Source organism: Eleginops maclovinus, chromosome 24 (genome assembly GCF_036324505.1).
Source record: "Eleginops maclovinus isolate JMC-PN-2008 ecotype Puerto Natales chromosome 24, JC_Emac_rtc_rv5, whole genome shotgun sequence".
Classification (NCBI taxonomy): domain Eukaryota; kingdom Metazoa; phylum Chordata; class Actinopteri; order Perciformes; family Eleginopidae; genus Eleginops; species Eleginops maclovinus.
The window spans coordinates 7,326,714-7,354,713 of NC_086372.1; the positions used below are offsets into that span (position 1 = coordinate 7,326,714).

General features: G+C 42.5%; 1 protein-coding gene across 2 annotated transcripts in view; it reads left to right on the forward strand.

Moving 5' to 3' along the window:
* LOC134861074 (interleukin-1 receptor accessory protein-like 1) overlaps positions 1–28,000 on the forward strand; it is a 170,973-nt gene that overhangs the window by 130,408 nt on the left and 12,565 nt on the right. For both annotated transcript variants that reach the window (XM_063878080.1, XM_063878081.1), the window contains exons 7-9: positions 19,938–20,070; positions 24,545–24,690; positions 27,850–27,996. In XM_063878080.1, coding sequence (XP_063734150.1) covers positions 19,938–20,070; positions 24,545–24,690; positions 27,850–27,996 — 426 coding nt within the window. The remainder of the gene's footprint in view (positions 1–19,937; positions 20,071–24,544; positions 24,691–27,849; positions 27,997–28,000) is intronic.

Sequence of the window (28,000 nt, forward strand, 5' to 3'; positions counted from 1 at the left end):
TTCAGTCCGGACATAGAAAAATCACAGGAATGTGGCAGGATTGAATCTCAGCCAGCTGATTGGATTGTCTTTTGCTCCATCTCAGGCTGCATTAAGCGGCTGACGCTTTGGACGTATAAAAAAGGTGATGGATGCCTCCTCCTTATGTCTGGACCACTTCGAGCTGACCTCAGCAGAAGGCAAGAAAGGCAAAAAAAAGAGAGACTGTGATTTACTGACCAGGCTGCTGAAAGCTGAGGGAGGATGAATGCCACTCAGCTCCCTCGGCTGACAGCCACAGATGCAAAAAAGTGCTCTCACTGCGTCTCTGTCTGTCTTTTCCTCCACTTTTTCCCTGCACGATGTTAAGACGGAGCATGGAGACGGTAATTATCATTCACTGGATATCACAAGATCGCGTGATTAGCTATCAGAGCCATTTCATTCCTCATCTGTGTTTCGAGGTATACTAATTTTTTCTCCGATAATTAGTCTTCTCACTCCCATAATTCACTGCTGCATTTCTCATGTCAGTCCTCCATCATTACAAGAACATCAAGATCAAGTGGTGCAGTGGTGGTTTCAGTCCTAAACAGGTCCATCTGCTGTGACCCTGCCATGCATCTTTCAGTAATTATTAGGAAACTAGATGGATGTGGATACTGGTGAGCCTTGCTTTCTGTCTCCTCGGTCTATGTGTCCGTTTGACTGCTTGAAAACGCACAAATTATTCAGGCGAATGCCAGCAAGCCCATTACCCTGCATACAGTGAGATGAGTCACATGGTCATTATCATCAATTCAAATCCTCGTCACAAAGCTGGACTTCAGGGATAAATCCTCATGGATCAACACATCTGTTTTTTAGTCATTTATCACGTCCCTCTGACTATTTAGCCTTTTTTATTATCCTGCCATGGTCAGTCAGGGATTATATTGGTGGGCACAGATGTGTGTAGAAATCCTACATTGACAATCTTTCTTAAATAAAAAAAAAGAATAAGTAAAAGTAACTGTAATGCAAAAAAAAAACCATTACAAGTAAAAAAGAAAAACACCACAAAAAAATCCTTCATTCATAATAAATGGGAAATTATTTTAATATGAATAGATGCAAATTAATTCTCTCACTTTTGGCTAGTTTAATTCATACCCAAATAGTACTATTTACCAGTTATTTTAGTTATTTTCCAGGGTAAGCATTAAATGATGTACTAAGCATTCACAACCCACCTGTAGGTCAGTTTATGTTCAGCACCAGAGAAAAATCCTGAGAAATCCTGAGTAATCATTCCCCAATCCAACCCTTGTTTTTTATTTTGTATTCTCTAGAGATGGGCAAACGGTTACCTTGAATGTTAAAGGTTAGCATAGGTTGTCCACTGGATGGTAACCTTGGATATTGGAGAAATGGATAAGGTTACGATCCCACCTCAAATGATTATGGTCAGGGTAGGTGGGATCACCATTACAACCGTGGGTCAGGTATATATGGTTATTGATTTTCTATTGTTCTTGGAGTCATTTCTTCATACATTTGGAATACCCTTTTTCCTGTCTTCATGTTATTGCAGGAGTAATATGGTGTTGTACTCGGTATACACTTAGGGTATCCAGTGGTCATTGTCAGCAGTGCACTTACATGTAAGCCTTTATGAGTCTGAGTGTAGGGAACAATTAGAAGACTTTTGCGGCCTTATCATCACCTCGAGATAACTGGAGTTAATGAGAGGGAAGAGAAGGGTAACAATGCCAAGAATCCATCTATGTGGTGAGAGAGAGATAGACTGGATCAGTCAATCTGTAATGTGAGACATTTTATCTTTTAAGGAGGTGGCAGACGCCTCAGCTGTAGTTAAAAACAGGAGCCCCGCAGGAGGTCTGGTGGAGCAAACTATTTTCTAACAACAGGAAATGATTTAGCATTTCAGAGATGTCTCAGAAATGTCATCTTGTTGTTCCATCTTTTAAGTGTGTTTTTATAGATTTAAAAGCTTGCGGATTAGTCTTGTCATTGCTTACATTCAGCCTCCCAGCAAGTTCTCCTTAACATCATTTCCATTTCTCCAGGGACAGTTGCCTGCTGCAGAGTTTTTCTTCTGTCTATCAGGACCCAGTATAAAAAATCCTGTACAAAGTTTCACATATTGACAGAGAGGGCAAGATAAACTTAGTTTGCTTAAAGATAAAAAATGTCTGCTTCCTGTGCAGGGTTAGAGATAGATGCTTATTTATGAATTTAGCTTCACAGGAGCGACTGGAGACACAGATGCATCCATGCATGCAAACAGAAACTAACTTGCTCCTGGTCCGCCTCAGTGGCCAATCTACCATTTTAAATCCTTTAATTTCATACTTTGAAATATTTATCGTCTCCAGAATCTCTTCATGTTTGTAGAGTTGACTTTGGCTGTTTGATTATCTCATTGGATGGATAATCAGCAGGGCTCTATGAATAGGGAAGATTTCATCAGATTGCTGGCAGGAGCATCTTCTGTTTGTCTCCTCTTCTGCAAAACGTTTGGGTTGATTGTGAAATGTTACACAATAGGTTTTTTTTGGTCGGCACAGCCTGAGAATGCCCTGCACTGTGCAACATCATCCCCCAGCACACACACACACACCTGCTATAGGAGGAGAAGACATTTGCATCAAGAGCAGGTGGAGGATGAAAATACATGATGTATAAGCCCATTCAATGTCCGGCTGGTGGCACTCCTGCCCCCGATTTACACCCTCCTGACTGTTAGAGCACTGTGTGTGTATGGACTAGGGCTGACCTCAAATAATCGATTAATCGTTGGTCGACCAAAAAAAATACTTGTCGACCAAATTCCATTGGTCGATTGGTCGCAGGGGAAAAAAGCCGCGTCTCGTCAAAGGGCTTCCGGGACTTTTAATTTGAAGGGCGTGACAAGAAAGACGTTAAACGGTTTTGATTTGTTTGACAAGGACAGCATCGACTTATTTGGCTATCATGTCTGGAAGGAGCTCTAAGATATGGGAGCATTTCGAAAAGGATAGAGATGACCCAAAGAGGGTTATATGCCAAATTTGCAGAAAAACATTTGCCTATCATTCGTCCACGACGAACATGATTTACCACCTCAAGAATGTAAGTAGCTTAGCCTACTAGCCTAGCTATCCTATGCGATGAAGTTAATGCAATTAGGCCTATTATAAATATATATAAATTATAAATAATACATTGAATTAATAAATAATGAATTAAGTACATTTAGTTTTGTCGCTAGTATTGGTAAGGCTAAATTATCCAGCTCACTGGTTAACTTATTATTTAAATCTCTACAGGCGCATCCACTTTATTGCAATCTAGCCCCCTCCACCTCCACGTCATCCTCATCATCCTCCTCATCCTCCTCATCATTAACGCAGCAGAAGCTCACAATGAAAGCCCCTCTGTCTGAAAAAAGGAAGAGAGACATAACTGACAAAATAGCTGACTTCATAGCGCTGGACATGCGACCTGTGAATATCGTCAGTGGTGAGGGATTTAAAGATCTAATTAATTGCCTCGAGCCCGGATACAGCCTGCCAAAACGTGAAACAGTGATGCACGCGATTACAAACAAATACAGCACAATAAAACAAACACTCCAGGGCAAGATCGATAACTGCAAAGCACTCAGCTTCACAACAGATGCATGGACATCTAACCAGATGGAAAGTTACATGACGGTCACAGCGCATTTTATTTCGGATAACTGGCAACTGCATTCATTCGTGCTGGAAACGAAAGAGTTGGGAGTGAGCCACACAGCTGTCAACATAGCAGAGCGACTCAGCGAAGTCATGGCAGACTTTAAAATCCCCGCGGAAAAAAGGGTCGCTCTTGTACATGACAATGCCGCGAACATGGTGCTGTGCGCCCATCAGTTAGCGCGTAACCCGTCCTGGGGTAACGTCCAAGGAGTTCGTTGCGCAGGGCACACTTTGCAGCTGTGCATCAATGCGGCTCTTAAAAAAGATCCCATTTGCCGTGTCATAGCAGCTGCCAGACGTCTTGTTGGACATTTTAAGAAAAGTGCCAAGGCTACAGCGGCTCTCACTGAAAAACAAACACAACAGAACGTGGTTGAACACAAACTCATCCAGGATGTCTCCACGAGATGGAACTCCACTCACTGCATGTTGGAGCGCCTTCTGGAACAGAGGTGGCCGGTCACCGCTGTACTTTCCGACCCCGTTAGCGTTACCACACACAGATCTGACCGCGATTTGGATCTCACCACGGTCCAATGGAGGATAACAGAAGACATAGTGTCGGTGTTGAAGCCGATGGTCACACTTACAGAGTTGCTTTCACAAGATCTTAATGCATCTCTCTCTGCCACGCTGCCCATGCTCATAAACATGAAAAGACGTCACCTGTTGCTGCGCGAGGATGACAGCGCGGCCGTGACAGCACTGAAGAAAACACTTGGTGAGGAAATTGACAAGAGGTGGGAGCTAAACAAGGAGCTGCAGTCCAGCATTTACATCAAAGCTGCTGTCTTGGACCCACGCTTTAAAAGCTTATCGTTTATGGAGGAAGAGAAACGCAACCAGGCATACACTACGGTGTTGGATTTAGCTGAGAGTCTATCTCCAGCAGAAGAGCCTGCCCAGACACAGCACGCCAGTGGGGACGACAACGAACCCGGGCCTGTACCACAGAAGAAAACAAAAAAGAATGAAAAGCAGGACGAAATATCCATGCTGATGGGTACAGATGAGGAGCTGCAGACAGAAGAACAGAACAATGAAATGAAATGGTACTTGGAGGATAAAACAAAAGTTGAGTCGGGACCGCTAGCATGGTGGCAAAAAAACGAGGAGCGTTACCCGAAGCTGGCCAGAGCAGCCATGCGTATTCACTCCATCCCATCCACGTCCACACCATCGGAGCGCATCTTCTCTAAGGCCGGCTTCATTGTTAGCAAGACGCGGAGTTCACTTCTCCCTGACAATGTGGACAAATTGGTCTTCCTTTCTCACAATTTGAGAAAACTCAGAGCCGAGGACAAATCACTGTGAGCTTCAGGTTTTTTATGCAAGTCTACCTCGTTGGTCTGTTAATCTGCACTGTCTGTTTCAAATTAGGCCTATTTATTAGTTTAGGGCTATTCATGTTTGCCTATTTTACAGCAATCATATTTTTTTTCGTTATGTACATTTCCAAAAGAAACGAAAATAATAATATGTTTTTTTTTTTAATTAGTTTAAGGCTGTATTATTATTTTTGGTTTTGTTGAATTGTTGCATCATCATTCAGTACGTGTGTGGCGCCTGTTTAAAATAAATAATCAGAATGTTCAAACTCCGTCTGTCTTTCTGCGAACGTCGGGTTTTTTTCTCACTCTCCGACTGAGAGAAGAACTTGTGTAGGCTATAGGCCTAGTGTTTAGATGAACCAGGAAACATTTTGTTAGTAGTCACACAAGGTTACTCCCGGCGTTAGTGGTAAATGTGAATAGATGCGGTAGCCGGGCATTAAAGGTAAAACTTCACAGATGTGTATCCCGGTCAAAATTGTAAAAAAAAAAAAAAAAAAAAAAAAAAAAAATTGGGGGGGGGGGGGGGGGGGGGGGCGATTAGTCGATTAGTCGGAGTAAATGACGACCACTGGTCGACCAACAAAATCCTTGGTCGGGGACAGCCCTAGTATGGACACATCCATGTGCACACATAAAAGAGAGAAAAGGCTTTCCAATTGCCTCATGCCTCACCACGCTGCCCCGGCACAGCTGGGGAGGAGGCCACAGACATTACTCAGCTATTAAACTGTTATCCGCAGGTGTCACCCTCAGCAGGGGCTGTGTTGATAGAGGCGGAAACGCCCTCAAGGTTCACAGCAACACACACACATTCTTCAGGAAGGGTTCTTTTTTTTAGAGGTCCGGGCTCATGGCTGTGGCGGCCCCGGCTTGATGGGGCGTAACCGGGGTCGTGATGGGAGCATACGGGTGAGCCAGATCGAGCCGGGAGGGGGCAGCGGGACACCAGAGGACGACGGGACCGGGCCAGCAGGGACGCCACCTGCCGCTCCATTTCACCCGTGATGAATCGGCCTGGTTTTCTTTTTGTCCTCGCTTCATTTCTATTGTGAATTGTAGGCTTTATTGTGACAGCTGCCCTGAGAGGCGTCCGTTGCACAAATGCAAAAAGCATCTACTGCACGTTTGTCTAACTAAAGTGTTACTCGTCTTTGGAGGTGTCTAACTGCCCTTTACCAGAAAAAGCAAGGGTCTAAAGCAAGGGTTAGGGTCAGCAACCTGTGTCAAGAACTCATTTGGAAGAAGTAGAGCTGACCTTCATCCGAGGTCAGGACTGTGATGCGTCAGCAAACATGCTTTCAGAGCATCAGTGTAGGTCTGAGTCACGACATTGCTTTTCTAAGAGCATGATTGTACCATAATTGTCCATTTGCATCTAAAAAGGGTTTGTAAACCTTTGATTATAATCCTATCTCTTTTTTTCCTATTTAACAAAGAGCTATCTGTCTTCTTTTGTAATTAGTAGTTTGGTATTTGCGCCAACACCATCGCTGGGCCAGACTTTATACAGCTGATGAGTGGATCTTTTTTTGCAGTTCATTATGCTCCAGCTGTGCTAGCTGATGTTTTAGGAAGCAGGTTCATTCATTACCTGCTTCATTAGCTCTGTCCCTCAAGGTCTGGCACCTTTCAGTGGGTTTTTTTCCCCACCAACACCACATTTTCTAAAACCAAATAATGCCAGACAGTCGCTTTCCTGTGCAGCGTCCCTCGGGGGCTTTACCTCAGAATGGGAAAATGATGTGCACACAGACATTTAGTAAGTGTGAGTCACAAACAAATGTTGATCTGTTGCAATCCAACTTGTCACCTCCTAAACATTCACAGTGTACAGAAGCAAACGCCGGTTGTGAAATCAACTGAAGAAAAAAGCGACTCGCAGCAGGAAACATCCTCTATGGAACTGCTGCTTGTTCCGAATACATTTTTTATGCGAAGAACAAACACATTCTGAATATTCAAAACTTGCTTATATTTCTGATAATGCCTTACAAGATTTTGATTGTGTTTACCCCCCATTGAACTCCTAATTGGTTCCCTCTCATCGAGACAACACGCCTGTCAAGTGCCAAAAGATGAGATGCTGATGCACCACGCTGCTCCCCACAGAGGAGCAGACAGTTATAAAGACTTGTGAATGCAGCTACACAAACACATACCATCTGAGATGTTGGAGGAGTCCTTATGAATTCAGTCCAGAGCTGCTGCTGGACTAAGGCCTAGTGTTGTCGCTGTGGGGCCGGCACTTGGGGCCGGTTATGCTTTTGGCAAACCAGTGAGGCTCTATCACACAGAATGTTGCCTCTGCATGTTAAAAGCAATAGTTATATATGGGAACAGTATCCACCGCTTCCGTTGTCGTATCTTTGTTAAATCAAGGTTTATGCAGCAATGAATCTCATTACGGATGGTCAAATCATGAATCTGTTTTTTGTCTGCCTTCTCCCTGCACTCATAATGCATTGATGACAAAAACATATATAACACAGAAAGGCAAGGCAAGTTTAATTATATAGCACCTTTCAACACAAGGCAATTCAAAGTGCTTTACAAACATGACCGATATTAAGAGCATTAAGAAATAGTGCAGCATGAACACATTATAAAAATACATTTATAGATAATAAAATAAACACAACAGGAATAAAATACATGAATAAAAGTTGCAATGCAGAATAAATGTTACAGTGCAATGTTAGATAAGAACAGTTTAATTAAAACCAGCGGCAAAAATAAACGTTTCAGCCTGGATTTAAAAGTAGTAAGGGTTGCAGCGGACCTGCAGGGTTCTGGGAGTTTGTTCCAGATATTTGGAGCATAATAACTGAACGCTGCGTCTCCTTGTTTAGTTCTAAGTCTGGGGACAGAAAGTTGACCCGTTCCAGAAGATCTGAGGGTTCTGGGTGGTTCATAATGTAGCAGGAGATCAGAAATGTATTTTGGGCCTAAACCATTCAATGCTTTATAAACCAGCAGCAGAACTTCGAAATCAATTCTCTGACAGACAGGAAGACAGTGTAAAGACTTCAGAACTGGAGTGATGTGATCCACTCCATTAGTGTTAGTGAGGAATCGAGCAGCAGCGTTTCTGAATCAGCTGCAGCTTTCTAATGGATTTCTTAGTGAGACCTGTAAAGACACCATTACAGTAGTCCAGTCTACTGAAGATAAAAGCATAGACAAGTTTTTTCAGATCCTGCTGTGACATTAGTCCTTTAATCCTAGATGTGTTCTTCAGGTAATAGTAGGCGGACTTAGTGATTGTTTTAATGTGACTGTTGAAATTCAGGTCTGAGTCCATGACTACACCTAGGTTTCTGCCGTTAGCTGTTGTTTTGAACATTGCTGACTGAAGCTCAGCACTGACTTTTTGTCGTTCCTCGTTCGCTCCAAAAACAATTACCTCGGATTTGTCTTTGTTTAATTGGAGAAAGTTCTGACTCATCCAGTCATTGATTTGTTCAATGCACTTACTCAGTGTTTTAATTGGAGCATAGTCTCCTGGTGAAATGGTAATGTACATTTGTGTATCATCTGCATAGCTATGGTAACTTGTTTTTTTGCTTTTCATTATCTGAGCCAGTGGTAGCATGTAGATGTTAAAGAGAAGAGGCTCCAAGATGGAACCTTGAGGGACCCCACATGTCATATTTGTCAACTCGGATGTGTAGCTGCCTATAGAAACAAAGTGTTACCTGTCTTTTAAGTAGGATTCAAACCAATTTTCCCAACCAGTTTTTAGTCGAGCTAGTAATATGTTGTGGTCAACAGTGTCAAATGCAGCGCTAAGATCTAATAATACTAACACTGAGATTTTGCCACAACAAGAGCAGTCTCAGTGCTGTGGTGCAGTCGAAAGCCTGACTGGAACACATCAAAACAGTTATTTGCATCCAGGAAATGACTCAGTTGTTTAAAAACTACTTTTACAATGATTCTACCTAGAAATGGGAGGTTTGATATGGGCCTGTAATTATTCATTACTGAAGCATCTAGATTATTATTTTTTAAGAGCGGTAAAAACAGGGAAATCTCCTAAAAGCCTAATAGGGCCCTTTAAGATCTACCCACAATTGTTGTACACATGATTTACTTTTCCCCTTTGCACTTACTCACAGTTACTCAAAATTAGGATCAGAACCCAAAGCCTCAGTTGATTTGAAACTCAGCGAAGCTATAAGCTCCTCTTCCTCCCACCTTCACTCCCTCTTGTCTTGGCACAGCTCCTGTATGTTATTCCTGTAGTTATGTACTTTATTCCTGCAGAAGTCAACTTTGATGATAAGAAGTTAATGCATGGGGTTCTAGCACTTTGTAGGAAATGAAATGTTGTTGTTTATCTCACTGGGATGGCTGCTTATCTCCAGCAATCAGAAGGAAGCCGCTGCACATATATACTCTGCACCCTCTGTGCATTCACATCTTTGCACAGAGCTAATTATTCACTGCACTCTGCGTTTGATTTGTTTTGAATGAAACAAACTTCATTTCAAGGGCTCAGCAAGATACAACACTTAGTAATTAAGCTCCAGCATGCGTCTCAATCTCCAACTATTGACTCTCCTACCAAGGAATGTTTAGGCAAGTCAGCAGGTCCTGAATATTATTTGAGAAACATTCACACCTGGTTGCCTCGCTGCCAATCAGCAGCCTCTGAAAACCTTCACAATTACTTGCTTGTGTCTTCATATTCAGCCTATTTATTCTTTACATGCTAAGCAGTGGGGTGCCTGTGGGCCTGGTCTGCAGAAACTGTGTGTGAGAAGAAGATAGACAGTGTGTGCTTAGGTGGAGTACAGTATCAAATGATATTACATAACAGTGATGCATCTTCTTCTCATATGTAATTTTTTTTAAACACAAGCAAGACGTAGCCTGCCATATTAAAGCAGCCAGCAGCAAATTTCACATGCAGGCTAATAAAAGCGACAGGGGAAATTGCTGCCAGCAGATTTCCTCCAAATCTCCCCATTAATTCCCCATGAGCCCTGGCATTACTGCCTCACTACCCAGCCTCAAATTAACCCCCAACCTCACAGCGACGCAGCTACGGCCTCCACCCCTCTCTTCAAAGGTGCATCTTCCTTTCTTTTAGTCACAGACCGGTCCCAGGATTGCACCACATTGAGAAACCTATACAGTACAGGAAAGGGAAACCCTGATAAAAAATAATAGGATCTCTTTAAATGATGATGAAAAGAAATAAGCCCTAGAAGCAATCACCCTCTGAAGATGTGACTCATAACAAGGTGAGTCATGCTGCTCCATTTAAAAGAAAAACTCCCCAGCACTAGAGCAGCAACTTACTTTCCTCCTGACGCCACCTCATCTCTGTCTCCACTCCACTCCTGCGACCTTTGGGTCTGCGGTGCTTGACCTCTGAAAGCGTTTGTCCGCTCTGAACAGAGCCATTCAGCATTCAGAGCCTCATCTCTTCTAGTGCTAGTGCCCAGCACCGACTCCAAACACTTGCTAAGTATCCCAGGTTGCCGTGCGGGAAATGATTTTGCAGTATTTCTGCACAGTAGAGAAACTACATATAAATGCATCTGATAGCTCTCTGAGAACACAAGGCTGTCAGGTCATCAGGAAGAGGAAAAGTGTGGCAGCAGCCGGTCAGGAGCGTCCCTCTGTGGAATAGCCGAGTTGTTTACCAGTGGGAAGAGGAGCAGGAAACAGAAAAGAGCAACAGGTGAGATTGACTGAAAGACAAGTCAAGGGAAAGTAAGAAGAAGACAGCGTAATTTGATCGATGCATGCTGGGAACTCATTGCTATGCCACTCGTGTTCGCCACAAACCCACTGTGCTACACACACACACACACACACACACACACACACACACACACACACACACACACACACACACACACACACACACACACACACATCTGCACACAGGGATGGCACTCAGGATAGACAGTAAAGTCATGTTAACACTCCTTCTCTCTCTTTGTCCTACAGATTCAGCACACTTTTTTGTCTTACTTTATTTATTTTCGTGTATTGGCCTGCTTTGTTGTGATTTGTCAACTGTTTATAGATGTCCTACCCCACTTCTATCACGTACAATATACTTTTGTAAAATTGCAGACTGTCAAAGACTTAGACCCTGAAAAATCCTGACTTTAATTCTCTGGTATGGATCAGGCTCCACAAATGCAGCATCCTGCGTTTCCCATAATGCACCACAATGTCTTGTAAATATTCAGAGTTGTAGTTTCCCTTAAAGTCTAGCAAATAGTTCTTAAAGACCTGCATTAACTTAGACTCCATATACAAGTTTACTGTATTCGTTCTGCTCTGAACGCCTCACGTGATCTGATTTTGTGAGCGTCTTATATGTTGCATTATTTCAGATTTGATTGGTAATCATGCTGTTGCAGTATTAGTGATATTATGCTGGTAATCTCTGAGCAGCCATCATAGGGTGGATTTGGGAGCGCTGTCTAAGTCTCGACAGTAGAGAAGCTACTAGTCGAACAGTGGATAAAGCGAATAAGCTCAAAAGCTCCTCGTGTGCCTGCTGGTTTACAGATTATACCAGATGTTTGTCAGTCTGTTTCTGCGACGGCTGCAAACAGCGATAAAAGGTTTTTGGTGATGTTTTGTCCGTGTACAATTTACAAAAGGATGTTTGTGTTGTTTTAGGCACTGGTGGGGGGTAATTTCATATTGGATTACATCTTAATCTTTAATATTCTGTACTCTTTCAGCTAAAACTAACAATGAAAGTTCACTAGACTTCAGTGATTGTGTTATCAACACTTCTCTCATTCATCATACATGCAGAAATGTGGTACTTACAGCATGAATTATACCATGAAATATGGATGTTTACTGATTCTCAGACCCCCACTGTTTGCATTCAGGCGACGGGGCATGATTGACGGATCAGCACTGGCACTCTTTACATTTATGCACACACCGTGATATCCCCGCTTAAAAATGTTTTCCAGCATAAGGTCATAATTTACCTCGCCTCCAGTTACTTCCTCCTCTCCCTCCCTTCCACCTCTTGATAGCATTGCTCGTAATTTATCGTATTGTTTTTAATTAAATGGATGGCAAGAGGGTTTAAGTGCCCGCCAGTTTGTTCAAGACGTGCCATGTCTTATCTGAATTTCAAATTCAGGTACTGTAAAGCAAGACTATAAAGCTGAATAGGTCCCAAAACTGCTGTGCGGTGTGTCGCAGGGACAGAACAGTTAAACAAATGTCACCTTTAGAAAGTACAGAGCAGAGGGTAATAAAGCAGGCGGCTGCAACTTCACAGACATCAGGACACCGCAGATTCACAACAGTCTGGTTGTGTATTCTCAGTCTGATGTAGAGGATCAGAGAGCCTTGGATTACAGAAATAAAGTAGTAGAACTTCAAATGAAATGGAGTTCATACAGCAGGTGTCAAAAATATGTCACCCAATGTCAGAGCAGTCTTTTCCTAAGTCCTGAAGAAGTCTCCTTCATATCTTGCCTTAACCATACAACCTTTTCCCTTAGTTTAAAGACTAGTGCTTAGGAAAAGACATAGGATCTGTTTCTTTTTGACAATTCCACCACACACACAGATCCCAAGAAGAAAAAGTAATTTCCTAATAGCTTGAATCCTCGATCTGTGTGAAGTTCACACCCTGTCTTTGACCGCTACGTCCACTCCTTGCAGCACACGCCTTGCAGGAGCATGATCCGACCACCAGAGTGCTTAATAAGGAAGCATACTGCAGCAAGGAGTCGTGGGTAGGAACAAATCAATTTATCCACAGAGCAAGCTAAGATGTATGTCTGAATAATCAAAGGGTGAGCCATGGACTCTGAGGGGTTCATTCTGCATGATATACTTTAAATGTGTTTTCTCTATCAGGTCATCGGAGAATAAAGTAACAGTTCAACAAGACTCAATCTGATATTCAATGATCACGACCTCACAGCATGTAAATCTTTTATTTTGCTAATGCTCCGTTCTGTCAGCTAGTCATCGCCCCCAAGGAGAGGTTTTGTCGCCTTCTTTTTGTGGCAGATATTTCCCATCATGGTGACATTTTGCCGTCCCCAGACACTCGTGTCAATCTCGTGGTAATTTATCCAGACGGATACATGAAAGATTTATAAACACGTGGCGTGTTTATGAAATACATTATTGCTCACCGAAAAAAACTAACATGCCCTTTATGAACATGTGAACATGAATTTATTTACCTCCATATGTCCATGCAAATTGGAAGGATAGAAACATGGGTTGTGCAAATCATCAATTATCCTGCTTGTGCTCGACAGACACAAACACAAACACACACACACACGCACACACAGAGATCCCACACTTCCCAGTGACGGACACCTAGAAAGCAACAGGAGGATGTGTAGATCAATTCCCGCCCCCCCACAACCTTTCCATGTCTTTCCTCACACACTGCAATTGTTTGTCCCTTTTTCCTGTTTTGGAAATGACTATAGAAACCTGTTTTGGTACAAAGCTATCCCAAGACATTCTGTAAGGCACGAGAGGAGGAGGAAGACGTGTGAGGGGGAAAACAAAGGAGATGTGATGAATAGGAAATAGAGATAGAATGGAAATAGGAACAGATAAATGGAACTGAAACATGTTTGAAAATGTAGTTTCGCTGTTAGCATTAGCTCCTGTACATTTCAATGACATTTTACATCAAGTAAGCAAGAGCACAGAAGGCAAAAAATACATCATTTTACTTTCTAGAGCTCTCAAGTAGCATTTAGATGTGAAATTGTTGTCTAGCCAGACTTTAAAAAAAAAATAGAATGCATTTAAAAATCCATTTTGAGCCATATCCAAATGGCTAGCAGACTGACCAGAGTCTCTTTCTTCCCTCATGTCTAGACAAGGCAATACAATTTCATGAAAAATGTGATGAAGCATTGACATCTGCCATCCTCGTGTATATTTTAGAGTACATGCAATACTGCCACAGTCACACCATGTAAACCCAGTGCTTTACTTTTCCCACCTTCCCCCTGGAGAAATGTGATGCAATGATTTCCAAACTCCCTCACACACAGGTTCTCTCCCTCCATCTGCAGCGAGATTTGAGGTGATAAGTTACAGCAGCATTTCCTCCTGCCTTTTCAAACCTATTACACTCATTCGCTTCACATTGCTTCCTCTTTGCTTCGTCTCACGTGCGCCGCAGTTACCCGACAACGTGCCTTTCTGAAATGCTGGGGAGAGCACCTACTCTCCCAACCACTCTGCTGAGTCCTCTTCCTCTCAGTCCCATCGTATTTCTCGTTCACTGAGCACAGTAAGCTGTCTACATCATTGCTGCTGAGTTTGCTCCACTGGACCATTTAGGGACTAGATTCTTTCTCTCTAGGAGAGGGCCACTCTGCTGCAATAAGGTGCCCCCAATCAATGCTTTGGTGAAGCCTGCACATGTAACATTTCTACATTGCCGTAATGTGATACAGGGGTTAGAAATGCATTGATTCGGTTACTGCCATAAATCACAAACACATTTCAGTGTGCATGAAGCTGGGTTGAGACATTTTAAGCAGAAATTCTCAATTTAACAGGAGTATATGTGATTTGTAGTCATGTAGGGGAGGAAAGTACATGTGGAGATAGAGACCACTTCAGATACCCTGGACAATAGTTTGGAGGAAAAAACCTTGAAAGCATTGCTAAAGTGGGCCCAAGCTGAGCATCTAACCACAGGGAGCTCCAGCTAGGAAAAAAGGAATGTTGGCGGTGTGGGCACGCTTCAAAGGTAACCCAGCGAAGGCCTCAAGGAACCTGCTATTTAGTGTCTTTCTTCCCTTTATTGTGTCAATCTCCTTTGTTTACCGCCCCCTGCAACATTGTCCAACTCTTCCACCTCTCTGGCCGTCTGGTTGCAAGGGGCCATTTACAAAAGCCCTGAGACGGTTTTGTCGTTCTTCTCCAAGCCCACCATCAGTCCCTCCTCTTTCTGCGTAGCCCTGTACCAAAGCTAAGTCAGGTCGTGTTAGTATCCAATCCTTGCCTTTTTCACCGCCTTTTATTCTCATCTTGCAGCAACCTCAGCGTTTAGGACTGAGAATCATGTTCAGCAAAAAAAGACAGGGATTTCTGAAAGGTTCAAGGGGACATCATAAGGAAATCACTTTTCCAGTACTTGTGTACATATATTTGCATATTTCTGAGGCCTTAAAAAACCCAGAAACAATGAAAAGCAACAACAGTTGCTATTATTATAAGAGCCAGGTCCTAAAATGGAGCGTTTTAAGATGAATATACAGGTATATTCACGCAGGGAAAATATTGTTTTTGAACATTAAATCATGTAAAGATGTTCAAAAATAAATAAATAACACAGACATAATGCTGAAAATTAGCATTATGTGACCCCTTAACACACTTTTATGTTTTTGAACATATATTTGGATGGAAAACCATACGATTTTATATGATTGGTGAGCTTACTGAAGAGCTTATTTGTTTAGGAAAAAGTAGGAATAAGCAAAGCAGAACAACAACCAATAAAGTCTAAGGAGGAAAATCATATAAAGCTTTCACATTTCACAAAAAAAACATTAGCAAAATGCTATCTGTTTCAAAGTTGACATAGCAAACACAACCATCTCCCCATTCTTTTTTTTTATTGTAGTATACCCTTGTCTCCTCCATTCAACGTGGCATTTGTCTAATGTAATGTGAAGTACCCTTTAAGTGTTTCATTAATGTCTAATTAGCTTTTCATTACAGGAAGTCAACTGTGACTTTTCCAAGCAATATTACAAGCAACACAAGGTTTAAAAATGGTAATGATATCTTGTTTGGGTTGGGCAGCATTAACAAGCTCTTGCTTTTGTTGCTGGAGAACATTGTATTATGACAACATCAATGCGAATAATGGCTGTTGATCTTTGCAAATGTCATGCTCAGTTCCACAAGGCTCAAATTGGACTTGTTATTCACCCAACCCCAAGCCGCCTGTTTGTTTCCTCGCTGCCCTGTAATATTAAACAATACAACCTTATTTAATTTCCATACACGGCTCATCCTTGGCAAAAGAAGCACGGAGCAGAGAAAATTGTAATTTCACAACGAATCATGGAGCATTTTGTGTCATGATTGCCACATGTTAACATGCTTATATCTGCTTTACCTGCATTAATTAAGGGGTAGCAGCAGTTTGTCTAATGTGATAATGAGGTGCAGTGTATGAAGAACAGGTGATGGACCATACGCGGGATAAATGAATATTAAATATAGCACAGAAAGTCTTAAAATGCGTGACTGGAGAGGTTTGGGCTAAACAAAACAAGCAGAGCGACAATTAAACCGCCACATCTGGCAACCTCGATGTGAGTGGGTACCCTGCCACTGCAATTACAGCTCCATCACTTGTGTAACCCTTCGCTGCCTGGATGTTATGCAGATGATGCTCGCTCTAAATTAGAGATTGTAAAAAAACATGTTCAAGAATCGCTGCCCACATGCCTCCTTTCACCAACCGACAATCAAATTATCATCTGATTCAATTCCTGGGCTTCTTCTTCTTCTCAGTCCAGATCAGTCGCTCGCTATCCCGCTGATCACAAGCTACAGGGCAATCTCATGTCCTCTTATCTTGAGCCCAGACTCTTGCATTAAAGGAAGGCCTAATGACAGAGCAGAGGGAATATCAGTGCACCTAAAAGACGGGAGAAGAGAGGAGTTTTCCATCAGTGCCAGAAGTTCCTGAAATGTCATTCTGACATTTTGTGAAGTGGTTTTGGTTGTTCTTTCACAAGCACAGGCTGTTAATGATTTCCACAGAAGAAAGGCCTCCATTGATTGAAGAAGTACTTACATTGATGGGTCCATGTACTGGGGTTCAGTCCCAATGCAGAGGACCTATTTCCTGTCTCGACCTTTAAACAATGTCACTCCACCAATAAAGGCTAATCAAAAAGCATTCTGCCTTGTATATTCAGAGATAACACAGAAAGGTAAATTATCAAATGAAAGCGTGACATAAATAGCCTCTATATTGTCGCCAGGACACCATCAAAGCTCCGTTGCATAGATCCATACAGAATACTCCTTAATTTTTTGTTTGGATCTTCCAGGTACAGTTAGGTAAAGATCTGGTGACCTTGAATGCCAAAGCAGGAATAGCTCATTAATGTACAAAATGGTAAGATAGTTTTAGTACTTCCCGGCCGCTATTGGCCTCCATTAATACCGGGATGATGCTTGCAGTAACCAGTAATTGAAAAGCTGAGCTGTCCTTGTGCTGCATCATTTCTCTTTAAACCGCCAGCTCGCAGATTGCTTCCCATTTCACCTAAAAACATTAAAAGGAAGCTATTTGTGTCCTCATTCCTGTTAAGATTGAAAATGCCCTTTCCAAAGAAAAACTCTGAAAAAGCTTAGTCACTTCCCTCTCTGAAGTATTACTGATGCTAGCTGCAGGGTTTAATTCATTGATGGTTGTTACAAGCAAAAAAAAAAATGGTTTCCCTACTCCTGAGCTGCTTGGATGAGGTTAACTCGACATGGTTTGTGCACATTCTGCATGTGATGTGTAATCTATGTCAAATTCAGCGCACAGGGACGATGCTCTCTTCCCTCTGTGTTGTCTTTCAGTCCTCCACCAAGAATGGCCTGCTCTCCCATGTGTGTGATTCCTGTCATCCAAGCTGACGTGCACATATGCCCTCTTTCTCCCACACTAGCCTATTAATGTCACATGCACACAGGCGCAGAAATGCATCCTCTTTCTGTTCCACTCTGTGTCCCTTACCCTCTTTCATGGTTTCATGGCATGCAGTGTGTCTGCTTAGCCGCGGGAATCTTGCTGACGTCTCCGTCCTGCAGCCCCAAGGACTGAGCGACGCTCTACAGGCGAGATAAGAGAGATGAGACAATCGCATTAAGACTCACTTTACCCCCCTGATCAACACTAGAGGTTGGGATTTAGAATCTGTGCATTTTTAAATCTCTGTACGGTTATTTTGTGCATTTCCCCCAAACTGAGCTCTTTCGTGCAAGCTTAGGTGCTAGCAGTAAAACCGGCACAAATTAGCACGCCGTCGTTAGGGGAACAACACGCAGCCATATGCATGAGAGCCCCTTGGAATAAGTCTTGGAGAGTGACGCAGCGCGGCTGTTGTCTGCACAGCAGTGGAGCTGTCAGTGCTACAACACAACATGCTGTTCCCATCCATGGGTGAAGCCTCTTGACATCAAAGGTGGCACACAAAAGGATCTGTGTTTTTCTTTGACTGTTGCCTACACCTGTCAAAATGGTGTGTGTGTGTGTGTGTGTGTGTGTGTGTGTGTGTGTGTGTGTGTGTGTGTGTGTGTGTGTGTGTGTGTGTGTGTGTGTGTGTGTGTGTGTGTGTGTGTGTGTGTGTGTGTGTGTGTGTGTGTGTGTGTGTGTGTGTGTGTGTGTGTGTGTGTGTGTGTGTGTTCCATCTGCTTTTGTAGCACCATAGAGCCCCCTTGTGGAAGTGGGAAGCATACCAATGTGTGTGTATGTGTGGTCCAGGACAGATTCCAGCATCCCTAAAATTTCTCTCTCATGCACAGACAAAATGCAGGAACCGTCCTCCAACTCTTTTGAATCACAGATCTTCCCTGTTAAAGCTTTAGCTATCGTCTGAGCGCTGCACTAGAGGGTCAAATTAGAGCAAGCCTTGGTAAAATAAAATTCCTATTATCTTTGAACTAGCAAGTACCCAATTATACGGCACAGTTATCTACCATCTAATAGACTTCTGAGTCCTCTCCACAGGGCCAATAAGCAGGGAGTGCTAATGAAGAGATGCTGAATCACCTTTTTGCCTTTCCTGAACGCACAGCCTTCCTTGATTATCGGCGGCTTATTTATGGATCAGAGTCATTCCCAGGCTTTGATGACGTGGCTCTTTTTCTCTCTCCCTCCCCCCCGGTGAGGCTGTCACAGCACAGGCCACACACTCTCGGATGTGCCGTGGGCCCGGCGTGTGTGTGATAAGTGTGAGAGAATAATGAGAGGTCTCTAATCCCAGGCAGAGAGAGAAAGCGGGTTTAAAAGGAGTTTATCTGTCTCTCCTCAGATAGGGCATGTGTTCAAAATGAGCCGAGCGGAGAGGAGGACTCCCGCTGGTGTGAAGGCGGGGGTTTATCTGTTGATATGTGTTTCCTGTGCACTTTCTTACCTCTCTGTTCTCATGGTCTTCATCATCCCAGGAAGCCTGCCAGCACACAAAAAAATGACCTCAAATGACTTCATAGCTGACTTCTCTCTTTCTTCTCCATTTTTCACTGCTTTTCCAGTCTTGTATCTTCTGAAGTGGTATTTTTTTACAGTGTTTGCCTCTACTTCAAGTATTACTTCACATTAATACATATGTTAGGATATTTAAGTAGTATTTTTCTATGCTTAATAGTGCAAATCACAATCCCTAAAAGATGCACCATACTTTTGTAATAAAAAAAGTACTTCCTGCCGAATGGAGTGATTAAATTGTAAATGTAGGGTCTAATATGGAAAGGGTGTGCCAAAGCGAACAAAAGCTTTTATGATTGCTCATCAGTGCTTTGAATATGCCACGAAAGAGGCTAAAAGAGTGTGTGTTTAAAAGTTTAAAGAGGCCATTAGGGAATTTAGAAAGGGTCTGGGATGGTTTAAGATGGCACCTCTTGAGAGAGAAAGAGACAGTTTGTGAATTGATGGAATCTACTATAGGACGCTGCTGTGGAGCTTTTGAAAGGAGTAAATTGGAGTCTGGAAAGAGAATAAAAACTGATGATTGATGTTGGTGGCTGCGTGAAAATTAAGTTTAATCATTTAAGTAGAAAAATGATGGAAGCAGCGTCTATTTCAGTGCATCGTAATGGTTTGATGAAAAAATAGCCCTTACTTGAAAACATGTTCACACAAGTGTTACCTCATCCCCTGTCTTGTCTCCAACAGGAAGTCCTCTCAACCTGACGTGCAGAGCGTTCTTCGGATACAGCGGAGACGTCAGTCCACTTATCTACTGGATGAAGGGGGAGAAGTTCATCGAGGATCTGGATGAGGAGCGCGTTCAAGAGACCGAAATGAAGTAAGAAATTCAACATCAGACCTGAACTGAGTTTGAAGTGTTAGTCCTAAGAGTTAATGAGGACATATTATGCTAATTTCCAGGTTCATCTTTGTATTTTGTGCCTGTACTCTCTCTACTTTTCTCATACTGCCTGTACTGCAGTACCTCTTTCACCCTCTGTCTGAAACCAGAGCCCAGTCTGCTCTGATTGCTTAGCTGGCTGCTCGGGCATCATAACAAATTCATAAGGTTCATTTAGTCTTGTCAGAAGCGGCAAAGGACCCGCAAGCACAACTGGTAAACACCTATTCAAACCCAGTTACCTCAGCTGTGTGACCACACATCAACACTTGGAATAATAAAAGGAACTTTTTATCAAGGCCGCGCTATCATTTAAATGAAGTCCATGCATGATTTATGTGGCTGTTTAATAATGCAGATAGCTATGCATTCTTTATCATGAACAATCTATATGCACGGCTCAGGCATTGTTCTATCCGTGCAAGTAATCAGAGATTAGTTTGCAATGAAATATAAAGTGGACGCATTAATAGCAGAGCAGCACAGAAAATGGGAATGAATGTCTCTGTTGGCCTCCTTTTCCATTTGGGTGACCTCCATCTCTTTGGCTCATCTGTGGAAACAGTGCTCCAAAATCTGGTTGAAACTGGCTGTTTTTAAGAAGGGGTCTCCATGCACTTCGGGTTATGATACATATATGTTTTGTTAGAGGACAAAGAAGATTATTTCTGGTTATAAAAGGGTTAGTTGGTTTCAGGCGGTAAAGGATACTGGATCTCACAAACAAGTAGCGTATCATTTTCAAATAACTTTACATATCACTTTATGTCAGGAAACAGCTTCATGCATTTTTCGATTGTGGTTTAAACATCCATGTTGAAAAAAAAGTGTGGAAAACTTTATGTAGAGCAGCCAAGTTGATGTTCCCTGATACTGGCGGGGATATTTTTTTGGTTCAGATAAATGTAGGTCATATTGGAAAAAGTGAAATGAGAAAAAGAAAAACTATTGTGCTCATTTCAGGTTTCATATTTGTATTTTGTCCCGCTTCAGTTACATGTTTACTACAACTTAAAACTATTTATCGTTATTATAACAGAATTTCACTTGATCTTTTATCTCAAAAGTTTCTCATTATTACACAAAATCAAGAATATTGTCCTGTTGGAAATATAAATAAGTGCACACACCCTTTCATGCCCTTCCCCACTGTGCTCCTCAGAAGGTCTCGACATGTGACTAGAAATTCCCTGTCGTCGACAAATGTCGTCCAACGAAAAGGTTAACTGTAAGCAGCATGACAACGCTGCGAGGAGAGCGAGCGGATGAGTCAGTGACCTGGCATTTGGAGATGTCTCTATTAGCCATCTTGCACATTGTGTCCGGCTCTCAGCGCCGCGCTCTGTTGTGAAGGACACCGGGCCAATTAGAGCCTACGAGACTAAGGGGGCTGGCAGGTGGCGGCATTGGGTAGGTGGTTTAATAAGGATGAGGAAGAGGAATAAAGTAGAAGTGCATCACATGCGGTGAGAAACCTTGCTTTCATATCATACTCAAATTAGGTAACAAGCCAAGAGATCAAGAGTGTGACCCTGAGCTTCTTTAAAAGTGCTCATGTGTGTTCAAGTGTGTCTTTTTGTTGTGTACCAAAGCGTGATGCTGCCTCCCCATCTATGTGTTTTTTTTTGTTGTTTTTTTTCGTTTTTAATGTGCGCCACTTCCAACCCACTCCCTGACATCATTCTATGCGCTCTTAGCTTTGAAATGGAAATTAATCACGCAGGAGAATTCCCTGAAGGACTGCCTGTAATACATGAAATGATGCTTTTGGCACCATGTTTCACCGCTGAGATTCAGGGGGGGTTGATATAGAAAAATAGTTTGGCTGCAGAACAACACTTCATTGATCTCAGAGGCAAAGTCACAGCTGCAGAAGAGGTTTTCAGTCCCTGGTGCACGGTCATTCAGTGACCTTTTTAGCATAGCTAACGTGTAAATTATCATAATTCCAACTCAGATATGTCCATGTGGGTATTCAGTCCAGCAATACCTCCACTACCTACTAGCAACACGTCTCACCTCTTAGAGACACTCATTTTAGGGCTACCTGTTTGGGATTGTTCCGATTTTGTATGTAATATGTATTAAAAGACAACGACTACTAAGAGCTTTTTGGGTTTCTCTCTTTCCTGTAGTGTGTTATATAGATTTGTGTGCATGTGAATGGTCTGATTGGCCTTGATTGGACTCCTTTGCTTACTTCTAAACACTAGTGAGCAGTGATAGTTGTTTCCTGTGTATCGATTGGGCCAGAACGGGTGAAAACTGGAACCCAGCTTCGCTAATGCAACAAGCTAGCTAACCCCAAGCTATTGGGTGATCTGTCATTGTAAACCATTTTACATTTCAAGTCTGCTTTTAAGAGCATAAGGTCTGATCTAATTCAGATATACCTTAGGGGCGTAGTCAGGAGAGGTGCAGACAGCAAAAAAAAAAAAAACACTTTATGAAGCCAGTAAAATAAAGCAAATCATGACAACTCGGCACAGTTCAACAGTTGAGGTGTCACATGAAGGCTGCTGGGTGAGATGTTTCTGGATGATGGTATAGGCTGTGTGAGCCGTACAAAGAGGAATAAAAGGTTTCAGGCTAATGTGAGATGTTTGTTTGAAATAAATAATGAGGATGTAATATTAGGCCCCTCAGCCATGAGTGCTTTCATAAACTCCAAGATGTTTTTTCTCTAAATGTCCCTGAGGTGTGTACAGCATCCACTCCATCCTGCTTTTTACCATAAACACACCAATGTTTGCGTGTACCACATCATCATTTGTTCGCACAAACAGTAAGAATGCATGATGGAGTCTTTCTGTAAACACAGATTGATTTCTCCTCTCCTTTGCAAACAGCTACAGTGTTTCAGCTCAGTATATGTTGAGTCACACATGGGTGGCGCCTCTTTAAAAAGCCATCAGCTTGGATCTATATCCTAACCTTGCACAGCCCCGTGTCTCTGCATGAGTGGCCGCACAATGGAGAGGGATGAGTGTTAGAAACAGCTCCCAGGAATTATAATAAAAGACTATTAATTTCCTGCTTGCATGTAAGACAGGACTTTTTGTTTTTTTTATAAAAGCAGCTAGTCCATGTAAACTTAACATAATTAACTCTAATGGTTCCTCATTGTTCATGGTCAATAAAAGAAATTTCACTGCGAGAGTGTTCTCTATGTGAGATACCAATTATTAGCACTTTGGAAAGCTAATGTGAGTTATTGCCATGCAGCATTGCTTGTATTGTAATGTATTTTTATCTCCCCTGCTTTTCTCTTGCTTTGTTTAGTCTGACCATACATCAGCAAGAATTAGAGGAGTTTTCTTTTTCTTTTTCACAAGCCCCGCAGGCAGGCTGCACCCGTACCTCGTTGCACTATTAGCCCCCATGAATCATTAAACAGGGCTTTGCCATTTTTGTAACCTTAGAAAGATTATTTGCCCATATATCATTCCTACTTTTTTGCACAGCAAGAGAGATTCTGCTCCTCTAAACATCAGTGTGTTCCTGTTGTTCGTGCATGTTTGTTAGAAATGCTTTAGCCAGGCTTAATTTGGGTTTTCCACCTTGATTTGTTTTGGTTTCATCTCTGCTTCTTTCCTTTCTAAAAGCTCAACCACACAATATCTTTGATAGGACATATTCTGCTCATTTTCAGGTTCATATTAGTATTTTGTGCCTCTACTCTGACAAGTGTACATGAACCCAGATTGTTAAAAAGCAGCTTGTGAAAAATTGGAAATGTGCTTGGTTTGTGTAAAAGCGATATCTTAAATGTCGTCCCCTTCTCATGGCTTGTTAGAATTGTCAGCGTGTTTTCTTGAAGCTAGTTGACTCCTCTTGCTTATTTAAATTAATGAAGACACTGATAATGAAGAGCAAGCTGCTAAAATCCCATTTTTGCTAACACAACACCATGCCAAGTGTCCAGTGGAGAGAGATAAGCGTCTGTGTATTTTTCTTGTGTCGTTGTTGTAGAAGTGTATATATTATATGGCTGAATTCTATCCAACAAAAACATCAAAAGAGATTTTTTCTTTTTACTAACCCTCGCGGCAAAATCTTTTGTGATAGCTCTGCGCTGTAGTGCATCATGACAGTCACACTATTGTCCCCGAAAACCAACATGTCACAACTGGTAAACATCAAGAGCCTCAGCGAGACGACAAAGGACTATTTTTCACGGGGTGAAATCTGTAATGACTTCTATGACGCCGACTCCTTGTCAGTCACGGTCTGGCAGCTCCTACCTTTTGTTTCATTGATAAAGTAAATGCAAAGTAGAGCAAAGTATTGGTTTCTTGGCGATAGATAGGGCCACAAGTACAGGTGTTGTGATCTTTATTAGGCATATTTTGAGTGAATCTAATCGATATAGAACCAATTGATTTTCCTGTGCTCTTTCTCGCCACTGCAGGACAATCCGGGAGCACCTAGGGGAGCAGGAGGTTTCCATCTCTCTGACCATCGAGTCTCTAGAGGAGAGCGACCTGGGCAACTACTCGTGCTATGTGGAGAACGGCAACGGGCGGCGACAGGCCAATATCCAGCTCTTTAAGAAAGGTGAGTCAAGCAAACAAGAACAAACAATGTAGAATAAAAAAATCCATGCATTAATCTAGCAAAAGCCTTGAGGTTTAATAATGGCATGTTGGAAAACACCATTTAAGACCACCAGCTTTCGCCCTGACGATAGAGTGAATCTTTCTGAGTACAAGAACAACTAGCGGGACTCTGGGAATTGACCAGTTGTTTCTCGCTCTAGGGAGGAAAGAAATGGGACAGTATTGTAGAAAGAACAGAGAGGCAATTCATCGTCCTCATCCTAAGGAAGCATTAGTTTGAAGAGAAATCGCTTTCTGAAAGACGCAGCCTTCGGTGTTATGATGCCAGTCAAGCTGTTTGGCTGTCTGGTAATGACCTCCCCACACACACACACACACACACACACATCCTCCTTTGATCGCAAATCTCTCACTCACTTTTTCTCATATTTCATCCCTGACTACTATTGCCTTTCTCCCTCCTCCTTGTCTTTTAATTCAAGCAAACATTTCTGAGTTTTTCCTCTGATTATGCTTCACTGAGGATGACTGTTTGAAAGTTGAGTCGAGTCCGTGATGATTTCAAATACAGACGCGCACACTCCAAAGTGCTTATATAAGTCCGTTTTTTTTATTTTTTAGGGAGGCTGGGGGGGCCTCTGCAGCCTTAAAGTTAAAAGTGAGTGTTGAATACATTTACATAAGATATTTTTCTTCTCTTTTAAGCTTACAGCTTTGGATCCAGCTTTGATGGCAGCCAAGTTCCCCTCCATTTGCTATATTAAAGGGGTTTATGCTGCACATTCAAATCTCAGAATAAACCAGAGAAGATTAGGCTGGTCCTCGCATGATTGCTGGTCTACAAGCAATCGACCGGTTCCCGTTTTGCCACATCCATGGTGTGTTTTTTGCATGTCAAAGTTTCCCCTGCTTGTCTCCAGAATCTGTGAAGACAGCATCAAGCAGAATATGTCCTCACTTGTATGTAAAGCGAGCACGGAGATGTGTCCTTATTTTTCCCTTCTTCAACAACTTCTACCAGTCAAAAAGTCCTCTTTGCCAACTTTTTTCCTTAATTTCCACTTCCCCGGATACATTTTCTATCCCACATCAGCAGCAGCATCATGGACTACTATGCAGCTGTCTTTTCTATATGACACCTAGGTTCAAGATTTGGGAACATGAGAAATAGCAGATTCAGCTTTAGCCGTTCTGTTGCTTTTCTTTTTTTTTGTTTTACCATTCAACCCCCACTTTGCCTTTTCATCTCCCTCTCTAGCGGCAGAGACAGAGATGCAGTAATGGAGGCAGAAAAAAAAGGGTGATGAATTACACGATGCCATGTGGCTCCATCAAATCCAGCCTTCTTGTCGTGAGGAGCTAATTTGTCTTAATCCGTCCCACTGCTCCGCCGCTACAATATGGATGCCGGGCAGAGAAGAATTGGCCTCTTCCTCTGTAATCTCTGCTGCTGGAGGAGCAGCTGGCTCATTACACTGTCCAGATATCTGAGAAGAGGAGCAGTGCTCAGCGAGGCGAGAGGGCAGAGTGGGGAATGAAGAGGGGAGAAGTGGAAATGCTTGGATCCATCTTCTGGCAGTGCTTGTTACCGCTCTCTGAAAACTTCAGGATGAGTGGATAGAAAGTGAGACAAGAGGATGAAGTTAGGGTATCGACAGCGCTCGCTCATTCTGCACAGAGTTTGTTTGCTCTTTTTGTTTGCGTACGTAAGTTTGCCTGAAGGTCGTCGTTCAGACAGGCGTGATGAAGCGGCGCGGGCCTCGCTCGTTAGCTCTCCAGAACATCACCCTTCATCATGGGAGCTGTCAACCTGATGACCGCCGCAGTGAAATGGGCATCGCGCACTGCATCGAGGTTAAACGTGCGCCGGTGATGGATGGCGATGCAAGCTAAGTCCTCTCCGGCCATGTTTGTGTGTGTACGGCTTTGCGCACGATCCCTGCCTTTTTTACTGTTGTCCATTAGTCAGCCAATGAAGGCTGACCACCCAGATTTTGTGAGGCGTAGCCGGGAGGAAATGTTGAATCGCGAAAAGATGGAGTGACATCCGACAGAAAACGAGAAAAAAAAGCCTTGAGGAAGAGACAAAATCGTGAAAATAAACGACTTGGTTTTCAAGGCGAGTCATTGGACCATGGAGCCTAATGGAGTCCATTGTCCTGTGGTGTTCATCCTCCTGAATAACACTACTACTCTTGCTTCTGTGGGGATATTTAGTTAATGTAAAGCTGAAATATCAACTGTGAAGTCAAGCACTTCCAGGATTTGAGCTCCCGCTCGTGCTTTTCATGAGTTTTGCGTCAGATTGCAGCAGTGACGGATGGCGTGGAGCACAACCACTTCGATCTGTCGATGAACAGGCGTTTTCCTCGCCGCGCACCTCTCTGGAGCCGCACACACGTGTCACCAATCTTCATAAGCGTGGCCGTCAGATCTGTCATATGCTATTGTTGTACCCCACTGCCTCAATTAGATTTTTTTTTATTATTCGATCAAGCCAGGAGGCATTTGGTGACAGGAAGAGAAGGGGGTTGTGCTTTCATTACGGTTAGAGTTATGTGTCATGGGGATATAATCAAGGCACAACGAGAATTTAAACAACATGGAAAGACGGAGATGAAAACCGAACACAGAAGGAGATGCCTTTTGCAAAAAAACCTGGATCTAGAAACATATACTTTCTTACAGATAGCGAGGGACCTTTTTCTCATCCATGATGACTGCATTGTGCATTATTTAACGAAGTATGCAGTATCACAGTATTTATCTTGCGGAAGTTATGAGAGAAATACAAAATTACTGTGCAACTTCCTGACACTTTTCAAATTCTAAGGGAATAAAAAAAAGTTCCACAGCATCTAAAACTCATTAAAATGATGAATGTGACCGTTATAAGTATCATCTTTTGAACTATTCAAACAAACTGCACTGCCTATAAGTGTAATCGTTTAAAGAAAAATGCTGTATGCTTGCTTTTCTGTCATTTTGTAAACATATAATCTGGAACAATAAATCAGCTTTTTGCAGTATATGCATATTGTTGTCTTTTGGAAAACCCCCAAAAAGCATAATCGGGCCTCTTTCACTATTCCAGGCTGCAGATTTTCTTTGTATTACTGATCAAGTTATTGAAATATCTCCCTCTCGCTGTGTTTAGCGGAGCTGATGTACACGGTGGAGCTGGCTGGCGGTCTGGGAGCCATCCTGATGCTGCTCATCTGTCTGGTGACACTGTACAAGTGCTACCGGATCGAACTCATGCTCTTCTACAGGAACCACTTTGGCAGCGAGGATATAGATGGAGGTAA